The sequence below is a fragment of the Nannospalax galili genome, unplaced genomic scaffold (genome assembly GCF_000622305.1).
Source record: "Nannospalax galili isolate Female #2095 unplaced genomic scaffold, S.galili_v1.0 scaffold136, whole genome shotgun sequence".
Taxonomy (NCBI): domain Eukaryota; kingdom Metazoa; phylum Chordata; class Mammalia; order Rodentia; family Spalacidae; genus Nannospalax; species Nannospalax galili.
In genome coordinates this window covers 1,731,402-1,759,063 of record NW_008340872.1, presented here as the reverse complement: position 1 = coordinate 1,759,063, position 27,662 = coordinate 1,731,402, and the positions used below count along the sequence as shown (strand labels likewise).

At 44.5% G+C, this 27,662-nt stretch overlaps 1 protein-coding gene across 3 annotated transcripts in view; it reads right to left on the bottom strand.

Annotated features, from left to right (window-relative positions):
- The window catches only part of Runx1 (RUNX family transcription factor 1), a 249,953-nt gene that overhangs the window by 72,330 nt on the left and 149,961 nt on the right, over positions 1-27,662 (bottom strand). For 2 of the 3 annotated variants that reach the window (XM_029564879.1, XM_029564880.1), the window contains exons 3-4: positions 19,183-19,436; positions 12,675-12,831 (exon numbers count right to left, since the gene is read on the bottom strand). In XM_029564879.1, the coding sequence (XP_029420739.1) occupies positions 12,675-12,831; positions 19,183-19,436 (411 nt within the window). Of the gene's footprint in view, positions 1-12,674; positions 12,832-19,182; positions 19,437-25,278; positions 25,318-27,662 lie in introns of all 3 variants that reach the window. The other variant, XM_008835922.3, reaches the window with a different exon arrangement.

Here is a 27,662-nt window from a genome sequence, read left to right as displayed (position 1 = left end):
TACACACACACACACACACACACACACACACACACACACACACCACAAGGTTGATAAGCAAATCAATGAATTCTTTTGAGACTTTCAGTGTGGCAGCTGGTTCTGCTTGGAAGGTATCGCTTTCCTTTGGGTTTAGGGCTGAGCACAGCCTTAGGAAAGAAAGAGAAGGGCGAGCCTTTCCTTCACTGGGAACACAAGGGGTCCTGCCTCTCCGTGTCAGTGTCAGAGGATCCAACCCACCACAGCTCAAAAATACTCAGGAAAAAGATACTTCACCTGTACTAACATGCTTAGATTTTTCTTCTTGTAACAACTCTTTACCTGGTATTAGGCACTGTTAAGTCATCCAGGGAGGACAGAGGACATAGAGTCATGAGAACAGCATGTGTGGGTTATATGCAAATACCATGCCACATTTTATAAGGGGCAGGGACATCTACAGAGTTGACTATCTTGTGAGGAGGGGTCCTAAAGTGGGATCCAATTCCTCAGTAACAGTGAGGGAGGAATGGGTCACCTGACCCCCAAAGACCTGGGCTAGCCTTTCCTCCAGTTTCATTCCCCCGTCTTCCTTTGGGAATCCTAGAGGCACATTACTGTAGACGAATGGCCCAGTTTCAGCCCAGACATGTCCAAGGCTACACTGTTGCTCTGTGTCTCCATCTAGGAGAACTCTCTAGTTAGTTTATCCATAATTCCCCAGGCTCTGCTTGTTTGTCTGGCATGTGTAGTCCAGCCAGGGGCTACATAAGGCAGAAGGCCAAAATGCCCTCCCAGGGCTGACTGACTCCTCATCCTGTTCCTGTAGACATGTGCCTGTGGCCTAGAGCTTGACACACACAGCCCCATGCTACGTGCAGCACAGGGAGGCAGTGCCGTGGGTGTGAGCATTCAGAAAGAAAGGCAGTCTTGGGGTCCTCAGTTTTGAGCCTCTGCTGTGCAGGAAGGAGGAAGGGCAGGTGGTCTGAATGCCCAGGGGAGAAAGGGAAGCTTGAGACCAGCCTGAGGTGGTGGCTAACTTGCCCTGACAGTGACATTAACCATACAGGGTGTTTTTAAGCTGTATGTGCACAGATCTAATGCCGTCTAAGAGGAAAAATAAGTTGCCATTCTGTGGGTTGGTCTCTAAGCACCTCTGCACCCTCCAGATGTCCTTCCTGCTCCTCACCCTGCAATGTAAGCCTGTCCATGATGTGAATCTGACGATGCACTTCTCTGCTGAGGACTTGTTGGACATATTGTTGCATTGGACAAAGTGTGCCCGGGGTGAATGCAAGGCTCTTACAGGCATCCTTGCCTCACCCTTCTCCAAGGCAGCAGGTCACCACATCTCAACAGGCTGGGTGTCCCCACCTCACTTTGTCGCTTTGCTTCAAACCCCCCTCCTGGACAGCCCCTCCACCCCTACAGATCTCAACAGTCTCTTCAGCTGACTTTTGAATCTCCAGTGCTAGCCTAGTGCCTGACACACAGTAGGTACACATGCATATAAGGATACTGAATGAATGGGCACTTAGGAGGCTGAGGCAGGAGGATCGCTGTGATTTCCAGGGCAGCTTAGGCTAAATAGTGATACCCTGTTCTCACAAAACAAAATGAATAACTGGATGGATAGGTGACTTGCCCTCCTTAAATGACCTCAGGGGACAAGGCAAAGGAACAGGTTTAACAAAGTAGAAAGATAGTATACTTCCAAGGCACAGTTAGTGCCCAACAAATCTGTGCAGTTGATTAGTATCAGGCATGCATTTATTTGTGAATATTTATGAAATTCCTATTGTGTCTCAGATACTTTCATTTTACCAGATCCTTAGCAGGACAAAGAAATCTAAGTTCCCGGTCATGAAGGATGGACAGTGAGAGATGGCATCACCATCTGTAACTTTCGGATTCAGCCGGCTGCCTCCTGCCAGCTCTCTTCCCTCTTCCCTCCCCATAGCTCTAGAAGGAGGAACAATGTGGAGGCCCCTCCAGCTCCTCTTCCTAAGCCTTGTCACATCGACAGCAGCGTGCTTTTATCATCTTCACCTTGTGAGGCCCAGATGGCAGGCTTTGTCATACCTATTATATAAGAGGGGAAACTGAGGCCGGCCCATCTCAGGAGTCCTGCTCACCATTCAGACACCCTCTCAAAGAACTGCCGAGTCATTGCAAATAGATGTGTGTATTTCTGTGGGGTTATGATGAATCAGAGGAACAGCAAGTAAGATAGCTTCAGTGTAATCCAGAACCCAGGGATTTGGCCAGAATGCAAGATAAGAGTGTGGTAAGAGGCTCCCAAAAATGGATTCATCAATTCTCTGGGTTATGTGCAGTCATCAGAGAAAACCACATGTGGATATTCACTCGTAATTTGTAAAAATGCTGAGATACAACCTTAAGAAAGGCTTCAGAGCAGCCAGGATGGCCCAGAGCACCATCCAAGACAGGCCACGGTGGCATAGCCATAAAACTCCCCTAAGCTTGGGTGGAGACAGCAATTACCGCTCAGGAAGAATGCTATGCTGCCGGGTGCCAGCCTGCAAGGCCCTGAGACAGGACAAAGAGATTATTCTGCCTCATTGTTAAAATGCAGTGTTTATTGTTAAAATATGCTGGGGAATTAAAAGGGGCATGTATGAATCATAAATATTTGCATGCCATTAATGTTTGGACAAAGAGTTAGACGGGCTAAGTTGGAAGAACTTTTTTCCCATGAAAAACAGTGCTTCAAATTACAGTACATATTTAATTTCATCTCTTCCATTGCTAATCTGAAATCTTAGTGCCTGCAGCACATAACCCTTTCAGAACCTCACAGGACCTCAGAACTCCACGGGCTGAGGGGGGAAGCTTAGATGATGATGTTCCCTCCCAGGAATTCCATCCACTAAAAGCAACAAGAAACAGGACCCTGGCTGACACTGTGACTGGTGGTTACTGTTCTGGGCTTTTACTTGCCATAGCCTCCTTCAGAGACTTTACCCAGGTTTTTCTTATCCAGGGAAGGTAAAATCGGTGACCCAAGTCTTATCTCTTACCACCTCAAAAGCAGAATAGAACTCAAGACAGGTCAGGAGACTTGTTCAAGGGCACATACCTTTAAGCAAGTTATTCTCAACTTCCCCACCCTCAGGAGACATTTGACAAGGTCTGCAGATATTTCTGTCACCACTAGGTGGGGAGGTGGGGGTCACTGGTTACAGGATAGAGGCCAAGGATGCGGTCAAATATTCAGCAAAGAGTAGCAAGGTTCTCCTTCATCCCCCAGCAAAGAGTGAATGCCTCTAAGTGTCAATGGGTGCTTCCTTTTAGCAAAGAATCTGGTAAAGCCCACTGGAAAACAGTACTGGAAGAGTTTGTTCCCATGCAGAGATTTAAGGGGTGCCTACTGTGAGTGAGTAGGGGCCTAGCCAAGGAGGATAACTATCACCTATGTTTCTCTAGTTAAGAGCTGAGTCTTTTGTTTGGGGGGAAATTATGGAAGTCTGCTCCTGGGGGCTTCTGGATACAGAAAATAAGGTCTCATATAGTCCAGGGTGCCCTAGAACTCTAAGGATGACCTTAGAGTGCTAGGATTACAAGCACGCACCACCATGTTCAATTTATGTGGTTCTAGGGATGGAACCCAGGGCCCCATGCATGCTAGGCAAGCACTCTAACACTGAGCTATATCCAAGCCCCTCATTTCTTTTCCCTAAGGTTTGGGTTGCAGTGACCACCACAGTGGTCATCAAGGGCATACAAGTACCCCTGCCTGTCACAACTGTTTCTCTTAGGTCACATCCACAGCAACATGTGCCTGAGCCTGGAGCAATCCCACCACAGTGAATTCCCCATGCAGACCATTAACCGTTACTAACCACAAAGGACGAGACACAGGATTGAGTTGGGGCTCAGTGCTGAATTGCAAGGAACTTCAAGGAAGTGAGGACGAGGGGTGTGTCCATGGTGTCATCAGGCTAGCAAACAGCAGAACAAAGAAAATGGGCACAGCCAAACAATGCAGAAACTCAGCCTCTTGCCAAAGATCACCTAGGAGAGTCTGTTCAGACTTCTGTTTTCAAACATGGAAATAAGTGACAGCAAAATAACTTATGTACACTGGGGGGAGGAGGGGTGGCTCTCCACACACCAGTCATCTCTCTGTGTGAGGGTCTAGAACCCAGTCTGCAGACAGCCACCTCAGGCTGTCCTCGAGGATGGGTCCCCAGCATCACTGCCCCTCACAGTTCATACTCCTGGGCTTCAGGATCCAGAACCCTGTACTGAAGAGTTAACGAAAGAGTACTGAGAAGCCAGCAGCACATCTTACCATAGTCATGTACCTGCATGCCCTCCACAAGGGAGCATCTCAGAAGGGTTGTACCTGGTGTGTGGACCACCCCACCCCAGTTCCTTCTGAAGCTACCATGAAGCCTGGGACAGGACAACAGAGTTGGGGAGATTTTATGTATACAGCACACTGGTACATTGGTACATTTGTTTTCATATTTCAAAGGCCTCTAATGGTACTTGATACACCCTAGTTTTATCTTTTAAAATATTTTTATTATTTTTATTTTATGTGTATGAGTGTACTGCCTGCATGTATATAAGTGCACCCATGTCATGTGATGCCTGTGGAGACGAGAAGAGAGCATCAGATCCCCAGGAACCTGAATTATGGAAGGCTGTTAGCTGCCATGTGAGTGCTGGAAACCAAACCAGGGTCCGCTGCAAGAGCAGTCAGTGCTCTTAACTGCTGAGCCATCTCTCCAGTCCCCTAGTTTTTCTTTTAGTCTGTGTGACTCTCTTGACTAACAATTTGCATGGATTTTGTAGGGAGATAAAGAGTATGAGGTAGGGGCCAAGGGAGCCATTTAACAACTTACAAAAAGAGTGAGGCGGGGCCAGGTCAATCTTGGCATGCCTGACGTTTCGGGGTCTTTATTGGGAGAGGCTGTTCTGCACATAGTAGGATGTTTTGAAGATCCCTAGCCTTAACCACTAGATGCTAGGAATACTGCCCCTACCCCAGTGTGACAATCAGTGTTTGCATACATCATCCTAGGGGCCAAAACTCACCCCATCTGGGAGCCAGGAAGCAAAAGGCTCATAGACACTGATCAAATAAAGAAAGTGAGGCCTCAGGGTGGTGGTTTCAAAAGCAAGGATGCAGGTAGAGCTTTTATGTTAGGTTCTGGAGATGATATTTAAAAAGTCAAACACAGCCTTACCGGTGATCTGAATTTGGATAGCTCCTGCTTTACAAGAGACAAAAGGACAGACCTAATTTGGAGGACACTCTGAAACAAGAATTTCAAATAAAGACCCCACCACTAGCACAGAGACCAAACTGGAGTTATCCTACCTCCAAAGGGCCCCTCCCTCCCTCCTCTTTTCATCTATGGAGATTATTTAAGCCTGTTTATGCAGGAGGGTACTTGGGCCACCTACATTACAAGTGCATCTCCTTTGTTTGCATAAGGTGACTTGATTAGTCCACACCCTCCCCAGAGGGCACTGGCCAGGCCTCCCATTCACTGGAGCTGGGCCTCCTCAGTCAGAGGACCAGGAGGTGGTATGGTTGTTCTCTTGTGTTCATGAGAAAAGTCCTAGGTTTCAAGATAAAATGCAGAAGCAATCTAAGTTGAAAAATAAACAGGAAACTCACATCTTCTTTGAAGAAAAACCTAGTTTAAGTGGTTCCTGAATGAATACTTCCTAGCTTGGTAAGGAAAGTAGAGGAAACACATTTGGAATCCGATCATGCAGCATGAACCTCTCTTAGGAAGCCGCTGGGATTTCTTTTCAATTTATGGACCCACAATGACCTGGAACCCCAGAGCAGGAAGTTTAGGGATAGCAAATGGAATTTCTGAATGGCACACACTGCCCAAAATAGGCTGAGAGGCCAGTCAGTGAGCAGGGATCCTGAATCGGAGCAGTGTAAAAATGCACACCACCATTAGTTCCGCTCCCCACAGAGCCCAAAATACACCTCGTCGAAGGCGAGACTCACAGAGCCGGAACCAGTGATGGAGGACAGGCATTGCCTGAACTCCACTAATGCATGTTTATAAACACAGCCAGGAAGCAAGCAGCTTGCTGGTCCCCACACCCTGCCAGGGAGTGGGCACACTGGGACATTTTCACAGGATGCTCACTCATTAATTCCCGTTAATTGCTTTATTGGGGCTTCACATGAGAAGATGTTAGCAGCATAGACTTCATCCTCAAAAGCCTTTTGGTTCAGGAAGTTTCTCAATGCAAGTACAGATACACATGCATGTATCCCTGGCTAAGGGTCCAACAGAGCCTTGCAAAACCACAGACCCACAAGTTGCGGAGGCGCATGCCTTAGAATCACAGGGCTCCAGAGGCTGAGGAAGAGAAATCTCTGCGTTGAGGCCAGTCTTGTCTATGTTCCAGGCCAGCCAGGGCTATACAGTGAGGCCCTATCTCACAACAAAACAAAGCAAAACACCTTGGCATTTACAGCACAGTTGGTTCTGTGCCCATAAGTCCCATAGTCATGGATTCAACCAGTTCAGATGACACATACATGGGGGCAAATTTTATTTGTACTGAACATGTAGACTTTTTTCACTATTCCCTCCACAATACAACTATTTATGTGTAACTGATATTCTATTAGCTATCGTAACTAATCTAGACATAACGTAAAGTACGCAAAGGGTAGGAAGAAGTTATTTACTAATACTGCATCATTCTGTATAAACGGCTTGAGCAGCTGGAGATTTTTATTTTGAAGTGAGGAAGGGGGTGGTTTCTGGACCAACTTTCCATAGATATTGAGGGGTAACTATATGCAGTCATTTATAAACATCCTCTTACTGTTCTCAACTTGTTTTATAATCATCGGGAGAGAGGAAACACTCATCAAACATTACACCATCTCTCTGTTTCAACAAGTAATTTTTCTTTAAAAGTCCAAAAAAAAAATTTCAGAGACACAGAATATGCCCTTCCATATTCAGCCTCCTCCACCCTCCTGTGCCCCTTGCCAACCAGCACAAAAAAAAGAAAATAACCAAACTGATTTATTAGAACCAGAGCTGTGTTGCAGCCCCGGCTGGATCACTATTTATAATGCTCGCTGCTGAAACAGGAAGCTCTAAAAATCACTCAACCATTATTTCTGGCTGAGGCACTTTCTGATTGATAGTCTTTGGTCCTGATGAGAAAGAGCTCCACTAAACACAAGACTGCTTGGCAAGGAAGGGGTGGAGGGGGCTGGACAGAGGGCATCTTCTGACCAGCAACTGAACAGTGTTCATACAAACACCCCAATCAAGGAAAGCTGTGTGACAGCATCCGTGATGCCCAACACTTCATAAAATCAGCAAAGAAAGCCTGGTGGGATAGATGGTGAACTGCAGCTTCCCAACAGCAGCCGTTTCCAGAGTGCTGCTCTCTGGACCTGCCAGGGCTCGGGGTCACCCCAGGCTTTAAGCAGGACAGGGAGCAACTTGCTTGAAGAAAGTGTTGCTTCTCTTACTGGTAAATTGGGAAACCAGATCTCTAAAGGCCAGTTCTGTGACCGAGCACGGATGGACAGGAAGGCTTCGCAGGGGCTGGCGGAGGCTTGATACTCAGAGGCCCTGGGTTCTTTTGTTTTGTTTCGTTTCTTATCTCTATTGCTCACAGTTAAATCTGAAGAAAACCAATTTCACTCTATGTGTTAAAATGTAGGAAAGGAGGAAAGTGGGTTTAACCTAACTCACATCTTTTCCTTGTGTTTATTTTCTCTCGGAGACCCGACTGCCAGTTTCTATGGCTTAGTGGTAGATAGTCTCCGTGGAACATCTCTGGGGCTGGCAGATAGATTTTTCCTTTCTCTGTTAAATGAATCTGTGATTGAATGGAGAACTCGGATCCTATGATGACACTCTGAGTCACTGAGACCAAGTCTCAGTAAAAGCCATAACATAAAGACACATCTCCCTTTAAAAATATCACATCTCCACTGTTCTGGGAGACGACATCCTCGTACAGTGCCCCAAATAACGTAAAACAACTTAGGAAGGAAAGTGCCTTAAGCAACCAACATCACACAAATATGAAATAACCCAGGTTGTGACAGGATAAATATTATGTCTGGGAAGACATCCACAGCATTTCAGAAGCGCACTGGGAGAGGGCACTATTTTGAAAATGGGGCAAGTTTTGAGCTGCCAGGAGGTCAACATAAACAACAGATTCCACTGAGAAATGAAACCCTTTCCTGACAGATGACAGAACACTTGACTTCATGGGCAGGACTCCCACTGTGTCTGCAGTGGAGGCTGATGGTCACTGCACAAGAGGCTTTCCTGTCAATGACAGAGGGCCCCCTCCCCTCTACAAGTGTTACATTCACTCATGACTGATCCATCAAAGGCCTGGACTGACAGCTTGAATGGAATCTATTTTCTTAATCCTACTAACCAGGTCTTGGCTCTAATGGCATCAGGTGTCACCAAAACAGCAGGAAATGTTGGCTTCATGGATTCCTCTGTTTACTCATTTTCTGGGCATCCACCATGTGAAACCTGGTGCTAGCCTGACCCTCTAGTGAGAGCCAAGTTACAAATGCACACATGCTTAGTACAGCATCCACAGATCCTGGAAGATCTGCAACCACCCAGAAATGTAAATCGCACAGGGAATTTGTGCATTTTTCTCTCCTCGGGAAAAGTCTTTTGAAGAATTTTCAGAATTGTCTAATGACATTTTCGAAAGACTAAGAATCACATTCTTAGAACAAATGGAAATCTGTGATTGAAGGGAGAACTCGGATCCTGTGATGTTTCTCATCTGATCTGTTATTTACAGTGTGGTTGTGGATGCAGTTTGTTAGATGTGTGTCTGCTCTGGTTCCCAAATGAAATTAGAGCCATATTCGCAGATGGATTGATTCTTTCCCAGCTGATGAAATGCTCCAATAGGGACAAAGTATTTGAAGATGCCACTTCTAACCATAGGGACGACATATTTGAAGATGTCATTGCTAAAGTTTCTCAAATCTCTACCACCTGAAGTTGCTGAGAGGCAGTTTTTTTCTTGTGATGGGAGCAGGCCAACTGGAGTAGAGTGAGATTAACTGCTCAGCAAATTAGCCTTATGAAAGTGAATTCCTGTTGACCTTGAACTTGGATTTTTTTTTTTTTTTTTTCCTGAGGGTGACTGATAATCTCAGGCCCAGTGATTAACATGTGCATTGTTCGAACAACCACCTGGGTGCCCTCCTAATCTCTGGAGTTGCTGGCCTCCCAGAGCTCCTGCCCTTTTTTATTTCCCTAGGAGAAGCTATCTAGTTCTCCTTTGTAAAGGCCCTATCAATCAACATGCAGATACTGAATCAAAGGGAGAGACAGTCTCAGGGTGAGATAGATCTAAATTACAGAGAGCCTGAGGAGCCCATGGACAAAGAAAGAAGGCTTGAGCTTTACCCATATTCTTAGGGGCCAGCAGTCAGCGGGGCCTTAAAAGCTAGACAGGCAGGTTTTCCCAGTAGCAGGCTGAACCCGAGGTGAGGAATTGTGAAGCTGGCCACCAGCCAGCACCCAGACAGATCCGTTTTGTAGAGTACAGAAAAACCCTTCCACGGGGGTAACTTCTGGCAGTTTGTATAAGGGTCACAATCCCCAGAGTCTGGCATCTGGCAAAAGAAAGGGGAAAATATTCTGCACTAAGCACCCAGGCTCCTTTCAGAATCCATCACTGACAGAGTTCAGAACTGGCCTTGAAATGTGTGGACGAGTCGAAGGCCAGGACCTTCTCAGCCGGTGTGTGGATGCCAAGGGCATATTTTTAGGCACATTTTCAAAAACAGAAAATGAAATCTCAGATGGTCTTAAGATCACTTAATAAAACATAATGAAACTTTTAAAGGATAAGACTCAGCCAGGAAGATTAAGGCTAATTGTCAGAATTAGTGAGAATCATGTGCTCTCTTTTTAATGGGAAGCAAATTGTGTATGTGTGTGTATGAGGGGGCGGAAAAAAAGGCTAGAAGAAAAAATTATATTTGGTAGACTTTGATGTATTGTTTTGTTTTGGTTTTGGTCTTTTTGAGACAGGGTCTCCCTGTAGCCACAGCAGGCTTGAACTCGCTATGTAGACCAGGCTGGTCTCAACCTCACAGAGATCCGCCTGCCACTGCCTCCCGAGTGCTGAGATTAAAGGCTTGTTGACACTTCAAAGAGCAAAATCAAATTGTATTTCATGACCACAGAGCGAAATTATGAGAAAAAACCAATCAAGTTCGGCCTTCTGACAGCTCATTTTATCATGTATTATTGACCCCCTCCCAAAAAATGCAAAAATTTAAGAGCAATATCACACATGGTAATCATAACAGTGTTAATGATCATTTATATCTCCTTATTTTTGATTGCTTACTACCATTCTTAGAAAGGAGACACTGTTCAAATCGGATATCATCCATTTATGGCAGCTAATTAATGTTTTTCGTTTGAGGATGTGAGAAGACTGCCTGGCCTAGGTCACTGCTATTTCACTCAGGTGGGTTTATGCAAACTCAAGTGCACACTGGCATGAATCAGGCAGCTGAATGCAAACAGTCCACACCTTAGGGAAACAGTTCACTGTTCCCCGGGTAAACACCAGCACCTATTAGTCACCCACTCAAAACAGAAATGGCCAAAGAGGGATGGGAGACCAGCCCTCACCACCAAAGTAAGCACCTACTTTCAAATCCCCATTCTTCATTTTTGATGATTTACTGTGGCCATTGTCAGAAGCCCACCATGTTTCCCTCTGGGAAAATGCTACTAGTAGGGACCATTAAATAAACTTCAAAACTTTCAGAACCAAAACATGACTAAAGACCCACCTACATACATTTAGGACAATAATAATTTCTGTGGAAAAGCAACTAAACCATCCTCAGATAGTCATTCCTAAAAGGAACAGTCTGGAAGAACTGAATTAAGTCTGTTGCTGGGCAGGTGGACATAGGCCTGGCTGCCAGCCTTTATTTCTTATTGGCCTCTCACACACTTTGCCAGCAACTCATCTGGAACCTTCAAGATGTTTTCTAAACACATGTCTCTGAATCTAATGCAAATTCCATTTACTGAAAGAGACTTTTAATATAACAAGTGAACCTACTTAATGACATAGGCTTTCACATCCTATAGCACAACTCCTGCTTTTGATAGTGGATAGACTTTGCATTACCATATTATTAGCACAGTGCTTTGAACATATATTTTCAATCATGTTATGTTTTTTAAAATTTTCTCCAGCTATGATTTCATTATGAAAATTCCCAGGACATCTAGGGTAGCAAAAACAACAGCCAGATCTACGTATACTTACTCCTTTCCCCTTTCCCACTAATCAAATTCCATGAGAATACAGATTTACTAATATTTTTGAGTGCCTTCATCAAGAGTAGTGCATCTTAGCAATATTTTTTCTTCAGCCAATGACTGTGTCCATCTTGATGTTTACTAAAGCCTTATGTATCTGAAAAAAAAAAAAGAGTAGCAATGACGCCTTTGGTCAGCATTTCTGTATTTTGTTGTTTCTGTGGTGGCAGGGATTGAACCCCAGGCTTTGCATATGCTAGGCAAGTACTCTACCACTGAGCTACAACCCCAGTTCCTTTTCATTTCTTTTCCACTGCAAGAACTACTACTATACTTAGATATTTATCATGTGTTTTTTATTACACTTGAAATAACTTTTAATGTTAAGCTTATTCAATAATAGATCTCCCAAAATGAAAATTCCAAAGCAAATGACCCTTCCCCAGACTTTCACCACTTGTTGATGTTCATAAAATATGACTTAGGTTCTTATAATACAGAGAGAATACAATACTTGAAAGATAATTGGAGACCAGAAAATTACAGTGAGCCAAAATTCCTCCCTTCTACTCCAATACTTTGATAACAGGTTCAGGGTGAAGGAAAATAAAAGTACACATCAGCTGGACTAATGCAGTACTTTCTTTGGATAACCAGGTCTCTAACATGATTAGTATCTAATGTTAAGTGAGTCTGCTTTCTCACACCAAATTGTTATAAGGCATTCGAAGTGAATACAACAGGAAGTTCACGTGGACATCAACTGCAGTAACAGGACTTCGTATTTTACCCTAAAAATGTAGGCTTGGGAGTTTGAGTTGGTCAATCAGGAGGGGATGGAATTGAGGGAAGATGGGCCTGGGATGTGAATGCTAGAGAATAATAAAAATATCTGGTTTTAAAACAAAAATCTATGTGTCTGTATATAGAAGCTTGCCTGAAACAGTGTTTCTATCATCATGCTGTATAAGGATTTCCTAATATTATTGATATGTCCAGTTGAAACCCTGTTACTTGTCATAGAAAACACAAAAATCACAAGCTAAAGACACATTATTTTCGATTATCAAGCTGTGAACTCCCATTATATAATCTTAGCTATAGCTATGGTAAGTTTTAATTTCACATTTTCTTAAAATTCACAATACATGTCTTGTGTATTCTAAATAAGTTTTAAACCAACTTAATCATTGAAAGTGACAACATAAAGGTAGATTCTGCTAAAAACTTACTTTCAAATAAATATTATTTTAAAGTTTGATGTAGCAACAAGAATAAGATGGCCCATCACAGAAATAGCTCAGGTTGGCCCATCTGGGTTTGTCGCCTGGCAAATACTCTGTTTCAAGCCCAGTTTTCACAGATACGCACCTCTACCACTCCGACCGACAAACCTGAGGTCATTGAATCTGGCAACTTGGTTCTTCATGGCTGCGGTAGCGTTTCTCAGCTCAGCAGAGTAGTTCTCATCATTGCCGGCCATGACAGTGACCAGGGTGCCATCTGGAACGTCCCCCAGAGCTACCACCTAGACATCAGGCAGGAGACAAATGCAGGCGTCAGGGCTGTTATACAGACACGTTTGTGTCAGTTGCATGACAACTGTTTTGAAATAAAAGGCACCTGACAAGATGCTTTTTAGTTTTCAGAGGAATAATCATAAGGAAAACATATGAGAATTATATAATAATCATAAGGATAAGCTATTAATGAGAAGGCTCACTTTTAACTACTTTTAATTCCATAATGCGTAGCTAGATAGACATTTTCAAATGAAGAAATGCTGATGATACTCAGCTCACAAAGCTACGTAAGGTCACATAGCACAGTGAGAACACAAACAGGGATAGAGCAGAGCTTTGAAAAGTTATTGTTTTTCTTCAATATAACCATTTAAGTCCTCATATTTGAGGCATAGAAAGTTTTGTGTTTATGGGTTTGTAATCAAATCCATGTTTTAAGAAAATATTTTTTTTATAATGTTTATTTATGTATGTGGGTGTATATCTATGGATAGGTATGTGTACTTGATTGCTGGTGTCTGCAGAGACCAGGGAAGTCAGCTCCGTGTAGAAATGGAGTTATCCTCTACAAGAGCATTATGTGCTTATATCTGATGACCCATCTCTCCAGCTTCATCATTTACCTGCTCGATCTCCACTGGCATGCCTAACAGAACCTTGGATTTAATTATTTAGACTCATTTCTGCTAAACTTAAATTTGACAATTGATGTCGATTTTTTTTTTTTTTTTAGAGGCAGGTTCTCATGTATCCTAGGCTAGCCTCAAATGCACTGTATAGTGGAGAATGGGCTTGAACTCCTGATTCTCCTGCCTCTGCCTGCCCAGTGCCTGACTTTTGCTGATGATTCTTGAACTCAAACTGTCTCTCTGTACCTCATGTTCTCTTGTATCTCTATGTGCCTCTGCTAGATTCCCACTAGCAGTGATTGTTAGCATGCAAGGAGAAAACTCAGAAATGTATCATTTGTTTATTACTAATTATAGAACTCATGGACTCAGAAAAAAAATAAAAATTCCTCTTTATTCTCAAATCAAAGGTGCAACTGGGCTACATTTTCATATCTTGGAGCCCCAAACATGTATCAGTTATGTCCTGATGGATGGCTAAAGTGTTCTCCAAATGGCAGAAGGGGGAACTCATCCTTATTGTAAAGAAGGTATGGACTTATTACTTTCTAAAGATAACTGATCGATAAGCATGCTTTCTCCATTCAGTAAACAAAAAATCATAGCAATTTTAAGGTAAAATGCTCCCAATTACTTGGCTGAAGATGTTTCACATAATATCCATTGTCTGGCTGCCATTTGGTTCTTCCTATTTTGTTTTGGAGCTATCGTCTCGATATATAGCCTAGGCTGGCCTTGAACTCAGCACTCCTGCCTTAGCTTTCAGAGGCCACCATTTATAGGTGTGCGCCACCAAGCCTGGCATCTTCTGACTTTCAACTACAACTTTCTGAGCCTTGACATTAATTATCTATCAATTCAATTTGTTTTGTTCCAGTTTCAAAGTGGTCATGGAATTTCAGATCAAACTACCTCAAGTTCAGTTTGCTTCCATCACCTTGGATATACCTCGTGATCCTTTATCAGTCAGTGGCAAAACTTTTGTTATTTATTCCAATTGCATCATCATCTTTGGGTCGTCTTTGAGTCATCGTTGTCAAATTATTGGCAGTAAAGCATCTGCTAATCAGCTGTAATTGTGATTCCCCATTTTTGTCTACTAATTGCTGCACACTATTGTAGGAATATTTTCCTCTCCCTCTGTATGTAAATAAGGTTGCCTGATTTGCTTGTCTGGTATCAATGTCAAGTTCCTTGGCTTTGGCTTCTTGTCCTCAACCTGTGCTTAGTCATTTTCCCTTCCCACTGTCCTGATGATTGACTATCCAGTGTTTCATTCACTGTGGCTGCTTCGGCTGCTCTGAGAAGAGACCCAGGATCCCGAGACTTCACCAGGGCGATCTGCTCTCGCAGTAAGCATTTTCCTATCTATTTTATTGTATAGTATTGTACCTATTTCATCCAACTCTGTGAACCAACATCTGGGTCTCTCAGTTTTGGGTTTAGCTCTTTCATTCCAATTGTTGGAAATGTTTTCTATAAAGGAGATCTTAAAGCACCATTAACTTATTCTCCAAGCAATTTGTAATTAGGTATTTACACCCATTGTGTTTGGTAGCCTTTAAATAGAGCACTAATGTGACAATTCTCTTTGTTTCAAAGGACATTATTGGAATAAATCTCCCTGATGAGTTAATTAATCATTATTATCTTTTCTTTCTATTTCTTCAAAACATACTTGTTTTATTTTGCTCTTTTTTGTCCCTTAACATTTTTCCTATTTCTTTTGTCATTGTTTCCACATAAAATTAGCTTGCAGTGTTGAAATGCCATCTGTGAACACCTGCCTTACTTCTTCACCCTCATCTTCCTATGGAGACCTAAGCTTTCCTAGTTTAATTCAACACTCAGTAAACATCCAGAGTACTGGATCTATGACATGTCTGTCAAGTCAAACCCCTCAGTGTTAGGGCCCACACCTATCAAGAGGTTAAAGTGCATCTTCTTCCATAAGCACCCAAATGCATTCTGATTCTCCCTTCTCCCTGTGCTGTGTCTCAGTGCTCTCTGCTGACACCTCTGTCTCTTCAAACTGACCTTGTTAGTGATTTGGCAAACTCAGGAGACCATCATCAAATAGAAGCAATCACATGAAATTATCATGGCCACAAAATAAGAAAAGGTTGTGGATGTTGGAATAGGAATTTAACTTTCATCATTCCTGTTTATTAAATGCAGCAGGAATGTGGGGGGGTCTCAATTATCATTTATTTGGCCTTTGTTTATCTATGATGAGTATTGGTGGGGAGGGAAGGAGTCAAAATAAAATCCAGGGCAATTTTATTAACCATGGATTTATCCAATTAACAAGCATAGTTAGGTTAGGTTAATTTTAAAATTTAAAACTAGTGTGTCTACTAATTTGATACAGATTTTGCCACTAAGAGGTGACAAAAAAGAATGGAAAACAACCTAACTTCAAATGGGAAAAGAAGCAACTAAAAAAAAAAAAAGAAAGAAAGAAAAAAAGCTATAAACAACAGGTAAGGGGAACACAAACATTTACATTTTAATGGAGACCAAACAGACAAGAAGGGACTTGTTGGGTTGGTCAAAGATATCTCGTATTTTGTTTTACTTCTCTGTTTTGAAAGTATCAGGAAGTTGGGCAAAATATCAACTCTCTTCTGTATTATATAGACATCCCAATACTGTTCTTGGCTAGCCTGTTCACAGTTCAAACTGACATTTTCAAACAATTTTAATTAGGTTGAAATTACAGTTACAATTCATTTACTCCAAATCCCTTAATCTTCCAGTATTTCAAAGAAGGCTGTGGAGTGGAACATAGGATTCGTCGGAGATGGCATTTAATGCGTAGCTAGGAACCATGACTGTACTGCCAGAAACATTATTTATTTCTTTTCTATGAAAAGCATATTCCATAGGCTTCCAAAGTCTTTGAACTTCCCTACTAAAGGCATGTTTATATCTTTGGGCTCTGGTGTATCAAGGCCTAAACAAACTGTTCTTATAGTATTACAAAAATCTATCCTAAATCATCCAAACAACTTCGTAGGCAGCTTCTGTAGATACTGTGTAATATGTAGCAAACTTAAAATTTTTCTCAGCAGTAAAATGAAGTGTTTCTCCTATGTAAAATTCTTCCGTGGGAGGAAAGAGGGGTAGAGGATAGGTTGGAATACCAACTGGAGATGTATTTTCAAGGGAATTCCTAACTTGAAATCTCTTGGTAGTTTGGAATATGAAAGCAGAGGCTTTAAGGTAGAAACTCAGAAGTCCCCAAAATGTTCTTTTCATGAATATCATCAGACTTGCTCATTTTGTTTTATATTTTCTGGTTTTATCATGGAGGATATGACAATTCTTGAAGGATTAACTTCTAAAGAGATTCCTGAGCTTTATTTAAAATCCAAAATTTAAAGAAATAGTTTTGGTAGAAACTGCTTGAGAGGCGTAAGGTAGGGGCTGTAAGGTAGGGGCTAGTACAGAGGGAAGCAGGGGACCCAGAGCAGCTGGAGCTGGATATAGGTCCGTCCTGACACTCAGCTTCCTCTAATCTCAAACCAAGTTTCCTCTCCCTTTGAAAATTCTATTCTCTCAGTTAAGGGATCTCCTTCAAGTGGCCTTAATGGGAAGGGAGTGGTGATAGATAGTAACAAGTCCACTGATTTCCCAGCTGCCCTTTTCTCCCAAGCATTCTCAAGAGACCCACTTGAACTTTCCTTATGTACTGTATACACCTTGACCTTTGCCATAGTGTACAGGCAGTGCCCCAAGACAACAAATCTATTCTTTTTAAGTAGATTGTCCAAAATCACTTATAAAAGGGAACCTCTATGGTGAGGATTGTTTTTGCTCAGAGGAATTCTCTGTGGTTCGTAAAAGCAGTATGTACGGTCTTTCATTCTTTTAAAAGAAAATAAATATTTCCATGTGGTAGTTCAAAACGTTGCATCCCTTCAAGTCCTGAAGATTGTTTCTTTTCACTCAATCATTTTAATGTCTTGGTACATTGCAGTGTGGGTTTTGAGACAGGAGAAGCAAAATACCACCATTTCTCCCCAAAGGAAACCACAAGTACCTTTAGCTTTGGTGTGTAGAAACTTGGCCCTTTGGTTGAATATAAGCCTGTCCTTTCTCAGATATCTGACATTGACCCCAGGGCAGAGCCCATCAGGTTCCCTTTCTAGGGTGAGCAGAGGACATCCACCAGCTGAATCTGTTTACCTAAAGGAATTAGGATGGTTTGAAATTGAAATCAGCTCTGCAACCCAAAATCTAAATAAATGGAAGAAGAGGAGAAGCCAAGTGGTAGGAGCTCTCCTGACCCCTTAAAAAACTGCTTCCAAAGAAATAGAGTGGGAAAGGAGAGACTTCTATAGACAGCCAATGGCAAATTGTATTTCTCTCCTTTTAAAAATTACAATCTACATGTGGGGGGTGTATTAAGCTTAAAAATATCTCGGACAGCACTCTTTAAAAAGTGAGCATTATTCTTTGTAATTAGATCAAGATCCAGCTGAGGCCTGGGACTATGAAAAGCTTAAATTAAATTAATCGTCTTAAAGGGGACAATTATTTAGTCAAATTTTGTAAAAGGAGCTCTCTCTGCAGCTGAATCTCCTGCCTCAATAATTAAGCTTTTAAAAGAACCAAACGGGACACAAAACCCCTTGTGCTAGTTAGATGTACCTTTTAAAACCCATCAAAGAAGAAAAACCAAAAAACAGAGAGTCCTCACCGCAGAAACTAAATTCCTCCCGCTAGCTGCCAGAGTAGTAGGGTGGTTGTTTAAAAACGCCCGGGGTTGTTTATACATCACTTTTGAAGGCCAAGTTTTTAAAGGCAGCTCAAAGCCAGGGCAAAATCAGGGGTGAAAAGCGAACCGAGACCCAAGGAAGCTGCCCAGCTGCAGTTACAGGGTCCACGGCGCCCCCTCCTCTAACAGGAAAGCGGGCAGAGTGGACCTCCCCAAGCTCCTAGCAGACACCTAGCCACCTTTAGAAGCCCGGGCTTAATCTAGGTGAGCCAGAGATAAGGGTCGGGAGGGTTCCAGGAAAAGCAACAGGATTTGCTACTAGCGGCTTCTGGCAGGGGCAGGCTAGAGGCTAGCAAAACTCCTCGGAAAACTTTGGCAAACAACTACGCCCGCCGTGGACTTTGGACTTGCTGATTCCAATAAGGCGGTTAAACTACTACTCCAACAACAACAACAACAACAACAACAACAACAACAACAACAACAACAACAAAAGCGGGGAGAAAATCCCTGGCGGTTTCTCTTGTTGGTTTATTTTTACTGACCGGAAGGCATAAAAGTAGCTCTTATTTGATTTCCTGGTGCCTTCATCTGAGAGACAAAATGGTTCGGGTGCTCACCCGGAGGTCCAGGAAGCTGGGAAGCAGACCGACTCGTCCCCTGCTAGTTATAACTTTTCCTAGTTTATATAAAAGGTAAGGCCTTTAACTGGCAGTTTCCAACTGGCTCTGGGTAGGCGTTCTGGGATCATCCTAACTTTTTTTTTTTTTTTCTACCCTCCCTGGATGCCTCCGGGGTCGGCTGAGACCGGCCCCTCCGGAGGGTCGCCAAGGCAACGCAGCATCCCCCGTATCCCAAGTTCAGGGAGAAGGACCAGGGGCGTCGGTGAGCAGCGTTCCACTCTGGAAGCCCTCCGCGCCCACCCAGCCTCTGCGCTCCGGGGTCACTCTGGGCATCAGCCGGCCTCCGCTTTATCCTCCCGCCACCCGCTCCGGGCCCAGTACCTTAAAAGCGATGGGCAGGGTCTTGTTGCAGCGCCAGTGGGTGGGCAGCACGGAGCAGAGGAAGTTGGGGCTGTCGGTGCGCACCAGCTCGCCGGGGTGGTCGGCTAGCACCTCCACCATGCTGCGGTCGCCGCTCCTCAGTTTGCTGGCCAGGGCGGCGCCGCCGTCCGGGGCGCCCAGCGGCAGCGCCTCGCTCATCTTGCCGGGGCTCAGCGCGGTGGAAGGCGGCGTGAAGCGGCGGCTCGTGCTGGCATCTACGGGGATACGCATCACAACAAGCCGGTTGAGTAAGGACCCTGCGAACAGCTCCTGCTAGCCGGCGACCGGGGCGCGGATCTTCACCAAGCAGCTCCGGGGGGACCCACATACAATTCAGGAGCTTTTACTACAGCGGGAGGGCTCAGGGAGGAGGGAGACTTAGTTACTAACCAGCCTAGGACTGGGAAAGTTCTAGTTACGCCGACCGGCCTCAAACCCAGGCCGGGCTAGCAACCGACCGCTTAGTGCATTAAAAAGTGGGCGACCAGCATCCAAAGTCATATGCCCAAAGGAAGACTTATCTTCTGAATCTTGCTTTGAGAGTTCAAGCTTAAGTCTTTGGCTATTACAAAAGGTCCCGGAGGCAAAATTCCCGTACACTTCCTAAAATATTTATGCGCCGAGCAAAAGCACCAGCAAAGGCACGGTCTGGAACTTCCAGCAGTTAATTGTCAGGGTTTTCCCCCCTCCTTATTGTAGGTCAGTTTTGCTTAAAGTCCCAACAGAACACAAAGTAGAGGACTGTCTTTCTTACACGGTCGCCTCTATTATCATGAAGAACTGACTTCCGTCCTCAAAAGCAACAGCCAGAACTTCCAAGGGTTGTGCTAATGTATGTGCTGGTATATATAAATATATACATATCTCTACTTCATAAAATATTTACAATACAATCTGTAGAGAATTTAAACACAACAGAAATCCATTAATGTTCGCTGAAGTTTTTTTTTTTTTTGATTTTAAGTATTTAAGTAGCCTTGAAAATCAGCTTCAGTAGTTAGAAGAGGGCTGGGTTAGAATCACTTGTCACAGTCTCTTAAATTCTGACCAAATGATCAGTGCAGAAAATTTAGCTTTTCAAAGATCTCTAGCTAATCTTAAAAAAAAAAAGTCCAAGTCGATGACACTCAGGGTACAGCTTCCCACATCTGAAAACTAGGGTTTGGGGGTGTTGGTTAAGTTTGTGGCTGATGCTGTGGTTTGCTGGGAGTTGAGCCGCAGGGTCACCCAGGCAGACGCGCACTCTTCAGAAACCAGCCGCTGTCTACATTGGTGAATCAGCCCAGACTCCGGCAGTAGCAAGACGATCTTCCTCCAACCTCGCCCCGGCGCAGGCCGGTTATCTGCCAGGACGCGCAAACACCCACTAGCACTGCGTAACCGCAGCAGGTGGAGCGGGCCTAGGAGGCACCGCAGAGCAGATCGAAACAGACCAGACGGTTCCAGTTACACTCGCTCTCGCACACTCCCACGCACCCCGCCACGCACAGGCAACTTCACGGCTTGTCTCGAGCCCCGGCACACTTTCTCCCGCAGTTGTCAAAAGAAACCATCGGAGAAAAGTTCACAGGCAGGAGAGAAGTTGAAACATCCAGCTAAGAAACCAGTTCATTCAAAAGTAATAAAGGGCAAAAAAAAAAAAAAATGTTAAAGTAAAAAGAAATAAAGGAAGTCCAACGCAGATCTAGGAGGCGCTGCAAAGGGTGGCTTTCTTGGTGGCGTCCCCAGGAGCTCGGGTTTAGGAGTGCCTGGCGGCGCAGGGCCGGGCAGCGTGGTGCCCAGGCTGGGTCCGGCCGCGGGGCGCCCGTCCTGCCCGCGCCCGCTGGCTCTATGAATGAGCGAGTGCCTGGAAATGAACGTGCTTTTACTGTAAGCCGGGCCAGAGGAATTCCATTCCCTCAGCTCGTTTGCATAGGGGCGAAGGGCGACCAATCACAGGCCTTTCCGGTATCTGCCTGGGCGCGGCCCGCTGCCTCGCTGCAGGAATTGGCCTGCGCGCCCCCGCGAGCTACTGTACAAACCCCGGCGGCGGGGAGCCGGTGGCCGCCGCTCCCGCCCCGTGCTCCCGCACCCACGGACACCCACGAGGACCCACGCACACACACATGCACACCACGCTGGCCCGAAGCCCCTCCCTGGCGCAGACCCACGCAGCGTGGTAGGGGGGCACTCCCCCAGGGGGTTGCAATACGCTGCGGCGCCACGGCCGGCCACAGTGCGGAGACCCAGAAGCACCAGGCAAAAGGCCGGTCCGGCTCGGGGACCGCGATCTGCGCGGAGAGAATCCAGGGCCTGGAGACCAGCTGGAAGGAGACGCCCTGCGCGCCCTGGACACGTAGCTGCCCATCGCGAGGCTCCGGGAACCCGGGCTAAGGTCCCGGAACCATCCCAAGACGTGCGCACAGTTGGCTTCCCGGGAGGACCGGGTGGGATTCGGCCACCAGGGGGCGGGAAGGTTAGGGCCGGGCCCGGGAGCTGCTGTGCGCGCCTCCCAAGGCCTGGCTGGTAGCTGCTGCCAAGTGGCACTTCGTCATTTCTATAAGATCAGAGAACTTTGGGTGTTCAGCATCCTCCCGGTATATTTCTGTCATTAGTGCTTTTCGCTGCGGCTCAATTGCGCAGCGTGCCCGGTTGCGGCTGAGTGTGCTCAGCTGAGGCGTAGAGGAGTTTTTTAATAGGCGAAGCCCCCCCCCCTTCCCCAAAGAGAACCCGAGACAGCAAAGAAAGTTGAAAGCATCCGCTCGACTCGCTCCCTGTCCACCGAATGCCCCCAGCTCTCATCCATCCTCCAGCTCCCCGGAACTTCCCCCCCGCCCCGGCCCACGCGTGTGAGTGACATGGGTGCAGAACCCACTGGGTCTGAGCACGGCGGGGGAACTTCCCTCTGCGTACGGTGCCGAGGGCATTTTCACCGGGCTTAAAGGGGCCCGACCCGGCTTGGCGCACGGCCCAGTGCAGTCCCCGGTCCGCGAGGCTCGTTCCGCGCCTCCCTTGGGTCCCCGATTCCTTTCCCGACCTTGCTTCCTCCGAGGCTTGTCACTGTCTCCCTGGAGCCCGCCACTCCCGCATATAAGACCGAACCCCCCAACTTCCACTCTGCGCTGAGGTCCCTTGCTCGTCCCTGGCGTCCCCTTCCCTTCCCTCGCATCCGCGCGGCAGGGCCTGATGTAGGAGGAGGAGGCCAGGGTGGGCCTGGCACCGAGGCCTTGCTCTGGCTCTCCGGGTGCTTCTCTGGCCCCAGGCGGGTAGAGGCCGGCGGCTAGGAGCCGCCAGCGGGCCTAGCCCTCTGCGGTGCCGGGTCGTGGGGCTCCCGGCTGACACCAGGGGGCAGCAGCAGCCCTCGATCCGTCCCCGGCCAGCTGCGCTGGACACTTGGCACGCCCCCGACGGCGCGCGGAGATCTGGCAGTCCAGCCTCGAGCTCTTGGGGTCGCTCTTGTGAGTTTGGGGACAAACGATAGGAAGCGGCCACGGAACCAACCTGAGCGCCGGTGGCTCAGAGTTAGTAGCCGGGTCAGCCTGCATGCGAAGCCTAGGGCTGGGAGGGGGGCGGAAGGAAGGGTCTCGGTTGTCTTGAAAAGCTAAAGTCAGGGTCTCTTTCCTTCTCACAGTTTCTTTGCCTGGGCAACGACTTATGCAGGTGCAGGACGGTGGGTGCTCCGGGTGCTCCGCCAGCGCGGCAGAGAGGCACAACCCCGCTGGCCCGGGCCTTTGGCTTCCCCCAGACCTGTGTGCACTTTCCACAAAGTGGGCCCAACCCTTGCTCCTGCATTGGAAACCCCCGGATAGTGCTGGCACAGAAAATCATGTTTTCCCTGTGTTCTAGGGTCCGGGGGTTTGGGAAGAAAAAATTATCTGTGTTTTTCTTAGAGATGATTTTCGAAGAAGTCCCACGTGATGCCAAATGCTGCAGCTAGTTCCCTGACGCCTGCAGCTCTCCTGCGAGGGCCACGGCTTCCGCGAGCCCTTGCGTGTCCAGTCTGGATGCTGCCAGATCTACAGGCGAGTTTGTGGCCACTGGAAGCTAATCTCCGTTCCAAAGCCTTTTCTGTGCGCAGGCTTAGGGTCTAGGGCTCCTGGGGCCACCGCCAAGCGCATCCCCAGGGACCCACGGAGACAGGGATGAAATGGGAGAGTGTGCCAGAGACAAAAATGGACCCTGACTCCAGGGAAAGAGCTGATTTGGAGTAATCTGTCGGAACGGTCAAAGGTTGCCCCAGTTGCCTGCCTAAAACCTTAAAGCCTGCGTGGAGCTGCGGGTTGTCAAAAGTCAAGATCTCTCCCTGAGTAAGGAAATGTATTTAGGGCGATGCACACACCAAATTTAGTTTTCATGGGCCCATATGCTGGTCAGCCGAGTTTTGCCAGATAAATATTGAGTTGGAAATTCGATAACAATGATAGAGCAACCGAAGCCTCCAGACCACGGTCGCGGGCATCCCTGGCCCTGCGCTGGCTGTTAGTGTGCCATGCGATGCGCTCTTGAAAACCAGAAACAAAACCACGGCCATCTCCTTACTTAACGGAAACGGGTGGCAAGTGCACATCTGGGACTCAGCTGAGGGGTACCGGGAGTATTTAGCAGGCAGCACTTTTTACGAAGTTTGTAACGTCCTGCAACCCCGCATGGGAAATCAGGAATTCCTTCCAACCCAGAGTGGTCATTTAGGCTACAATACAAAGTTTCCCCCTTTTCCCTCACCAAGAAAAAGGAAACATTTACTGCATTCAGCTCCCAACTTCCCCAGAGAAACACCAAAATTTACATGATAAAAAAAACTACAAGGGAAGGATTTGTTAGGCTGATGCTATTTAGTAGTCTTCCAAATTGAAGAAACTTGAAAACGCCCTTTACCCTTTACCAGAATGAACTTTTCTGTCCCTGAAATTAAAAAGGAATATTTGGTTAACTGGAAAGCAACATTTTCTAAACGGAGAACAGTAGCAGTTTATTGACTTTCTCCCGCTTACAATTTTAGGTGATTCTCTAACTGTAAGTGGTCTTAGAAAATATGTTTTGCATGTTTGCTATTTAAAATCATATCCAAAATAAAACATACTTAAAGGCAGGATTATAGTCTCAACAATTCTCTGAAATAAAATTACCCTTCCTTTGTAACATTCTCTTTCCAAAATTAGATTCTAAAAATGTAATATTTCAAAAAAGAATTTTTTATTCATTTTTAAAATTACCTCACAGTTAGTGCTGGACCAAATTGCTGCAGTTGGTACCTTAGGTCACAGACATAGACACAATTCTGGTGAATAACAGTCTATGTGAACGAATAACCTGCTGACCACTCCACACTGTCCTGTTTTCAACTTTGGAGTTTAATTACTCTTTCTTTTCCCCCTGAAGTACACATGTAATTTTTTTTACTTTTCAAATTTGATTACTAGGAGGATGAAATCTCTTCACTCTTCGACTGTATCCTCTACAAATATTTCCACGGTATGCTGTGCTGTGATTAACTTCACTCGACATTCATAAACCACTTGTGGACCTTACAAATAGCAAACAGAATATTTCTCTTTTTTTTAAAAAAAAGATTGGGAGTGCTTAGTAAACATTTTGCTTTCATAAAAAATTTGCATTACCACTGCTATAACAAAGGTAATAAACTCTGTTACAGCTGATAGAAGCCAAGCTTTTTTTTTTCCAGAGAGTCATATAGTCATTTAATAACAGCAGAATGTGTAAATGGTAAACGCCATAGAAGTGAAGGTATCATTTAAGGTTTCATTGCGATATTTTATATGGTACGACAGCTACAATACAGAGAATTTCTTTTAAGTATATTTGAATCAGCAAAAAGCGTAATTTAGCAAACTTATAAGTTATATATAGAAATACATCAGTAGAAAATCGTATATACATATATGAATGCATATTTTATTTTAAAAGTATAATTTGGAATCTTTTAAGTATATTTGAATCAGCAAAAAGCGTAATTTAGCAAACTTATAAGTTATATATAGAAATACATCAGTAGAAAATCGTATATACATATATGAATGCATATTTTATTTTAAAAGTATAATTTGGAATCTAACATACCAGGAGCATCTCTGGACGCATTCATTCCATGTATGCATTCTGAAATAATAAAAATAGAACAATAAAAATAATCATACGAATATACTAAAAATCAATGAATTTTTATCCTAATTACAATAAATGTTAAGCTTAAAAACTAAATTTCTACTGAATTCTTTTTTTGCTTCTCATGGTTTTGTTGTTGTTGTTTTGTTTTTTTTTTTTTAACATTGGGGAATTTATATCATGGTCCAAATCTATAAGCTTGTCTGGCATGAAAATGAAATAGTAAGTCATCAAATAAGTGGGCTGTGATCTAACACATGGATCTGTGTACTTTCTGACCATGTTTTCTTTCCACTGCTAGTGAATGCTAAATTTTCATACCTCAGACTCTCACTTTGTAAGCTGTATCTGTGAATGCATGTGAATTATTTACTAAAGAATAAAATCTGGAAGGTAAAGGGATGACTCAGAACTGAAGGTGAAATTAAAACCAAACCCTAGCTTAATACAAAAGCATTTTAAACTCTGTAATGCTGCAGAGGCTAAGCACAAGCTGTAAAGATATGAATATCATTCAAAGCCTTTTATTTTCAGAAAGTGTTTCTTGAACAAAAAAATTCAGAATATATTTTCTAAAAGTAACAAGCTAGTTGCTTTCACATCTGATTACCTTCTTCTATCTCCCCTTGCTGGCTTTCCTGTCCTCTCCTAAGAGATCAGCTTGTTTGTTTAGAAACCACTCATTCTGGAAATAACACAATACCAATTATTAGAAACTGTTATCACGTGCTAATTCTTCAGTATGAAGTATTTTCTGCATAACTGCTGCATATAAGCTACCAAGAAACCCATTGAGAAAGTCACAGGAAGTAGCTGTCTTATCCTTGCTTATGATATGAATTTGAAATCCCCCCCCTAAGCCCCCCAGCCTTGTATACTGATCATGGTCAGCACCAAGTGGCAGGAAGGGCGTATGGTTTTTCAAATCCTTAGGGTCTGAGCATTTCAAGTACTGTAAAGGGAAAGCTTGCGGCTCCATTCCACAGAGTTAATAGGAGAATGGTTTAAAAAAAAAAAAAAAAAAAAAAAACAGTAAAAATAAGAAAGGAGGTAATTATTTCAGATTTCCAGACGCTGTTTAAGTAAGCAGAAGAACAAGATTTGCAGCTCCTTAGTATATTTTTGCCAAAGCAAAAAAAAAAAAAGCAAAATAATAAAGGTTTCCATAGGACTGCCCTCTAATGAAAGGTTAAAGGATTTAAATATGTATAGTCTCCAGGGAGCATACTTAATTTTTTTTGCTTTAAAGACCATGGTTTACAAGTACGTAAAATGGCTCCTTAAAGATTTTTTAAAAGAAAAGAGTAGGGACAGAATAATTTGCACTAATTATGAATGATAAGGTAAGAAATAACAAATGGACCCTGAAGTTAGGTAAGCTCCATTTTAACAGGCAAGGGTGGGGCCAGTAAGAGGCACAGAGCAAAGCTGATCAGACAGCTGAATTTATTCCAGACACATGGTAGAAACAAACCCCTGGGTATTCTCTTATGGGACCCTGGGATACCTTTCTGTGTCAGGCTGAGAAATTTGAGTTGCAGAATGGGAAAGCAGGTATTCCTGTGCACACCTAATACTTCAATAATTCTAAGAGAAAAGTCAAGGTTCTTTCACATCTAAAAACAAAGGCAAACATGAGTGGGTTTTGAAAGGTCTGCCTGTTACCTGTAAGGACTTTCTTAGCTTGTTGTGTGACATTAGTCTTGAGAACACAGGGAAGTTGGCTAAACTCAGGGGAGGGGACTGGAATGTGCAGGTAAAGCCAAGCCTGTGGAACTCTGGAGGCATTCACACCCCCCTGGAACCAGGTAAAATGCTAATCTCAACTGTGACAGAGGAGAGGAGAGGCTATACCAGTGGGAGCTGAATGTGGCTGGCTCATCACTAGCGAGCTCTCCCTTCCCTTCCCACTACATGCCATTATATGTCAAGCAGAGATTATACAGCTACCCAGCTTAATCCCTGGATGTCATCGTCACTCCATTTTACAGATGAGGACCCTCCTCACTGGAGAGTTTAGGAAATTGCCCATGGTCACTTCACTTTTGACCAACACACACACACACACTTATAGACCTTATTATCACTTCACTTTTGACCAACACACACACACACATACACACACACACTTATAGACCTTATTATCACTTCACTTTTGACCAACATACACACACACATACACACACACACACACACACACACACACACACACACACTTATAGACCTTATTAGACACACAGGAGTTCACAGGCTATTACTTTTTCATGAGTATCCATGGTAGAGTTGGGAAAAATTAACTCTGATCTCATCTTTCACTTTTAAAAAATAGATTTATCTTA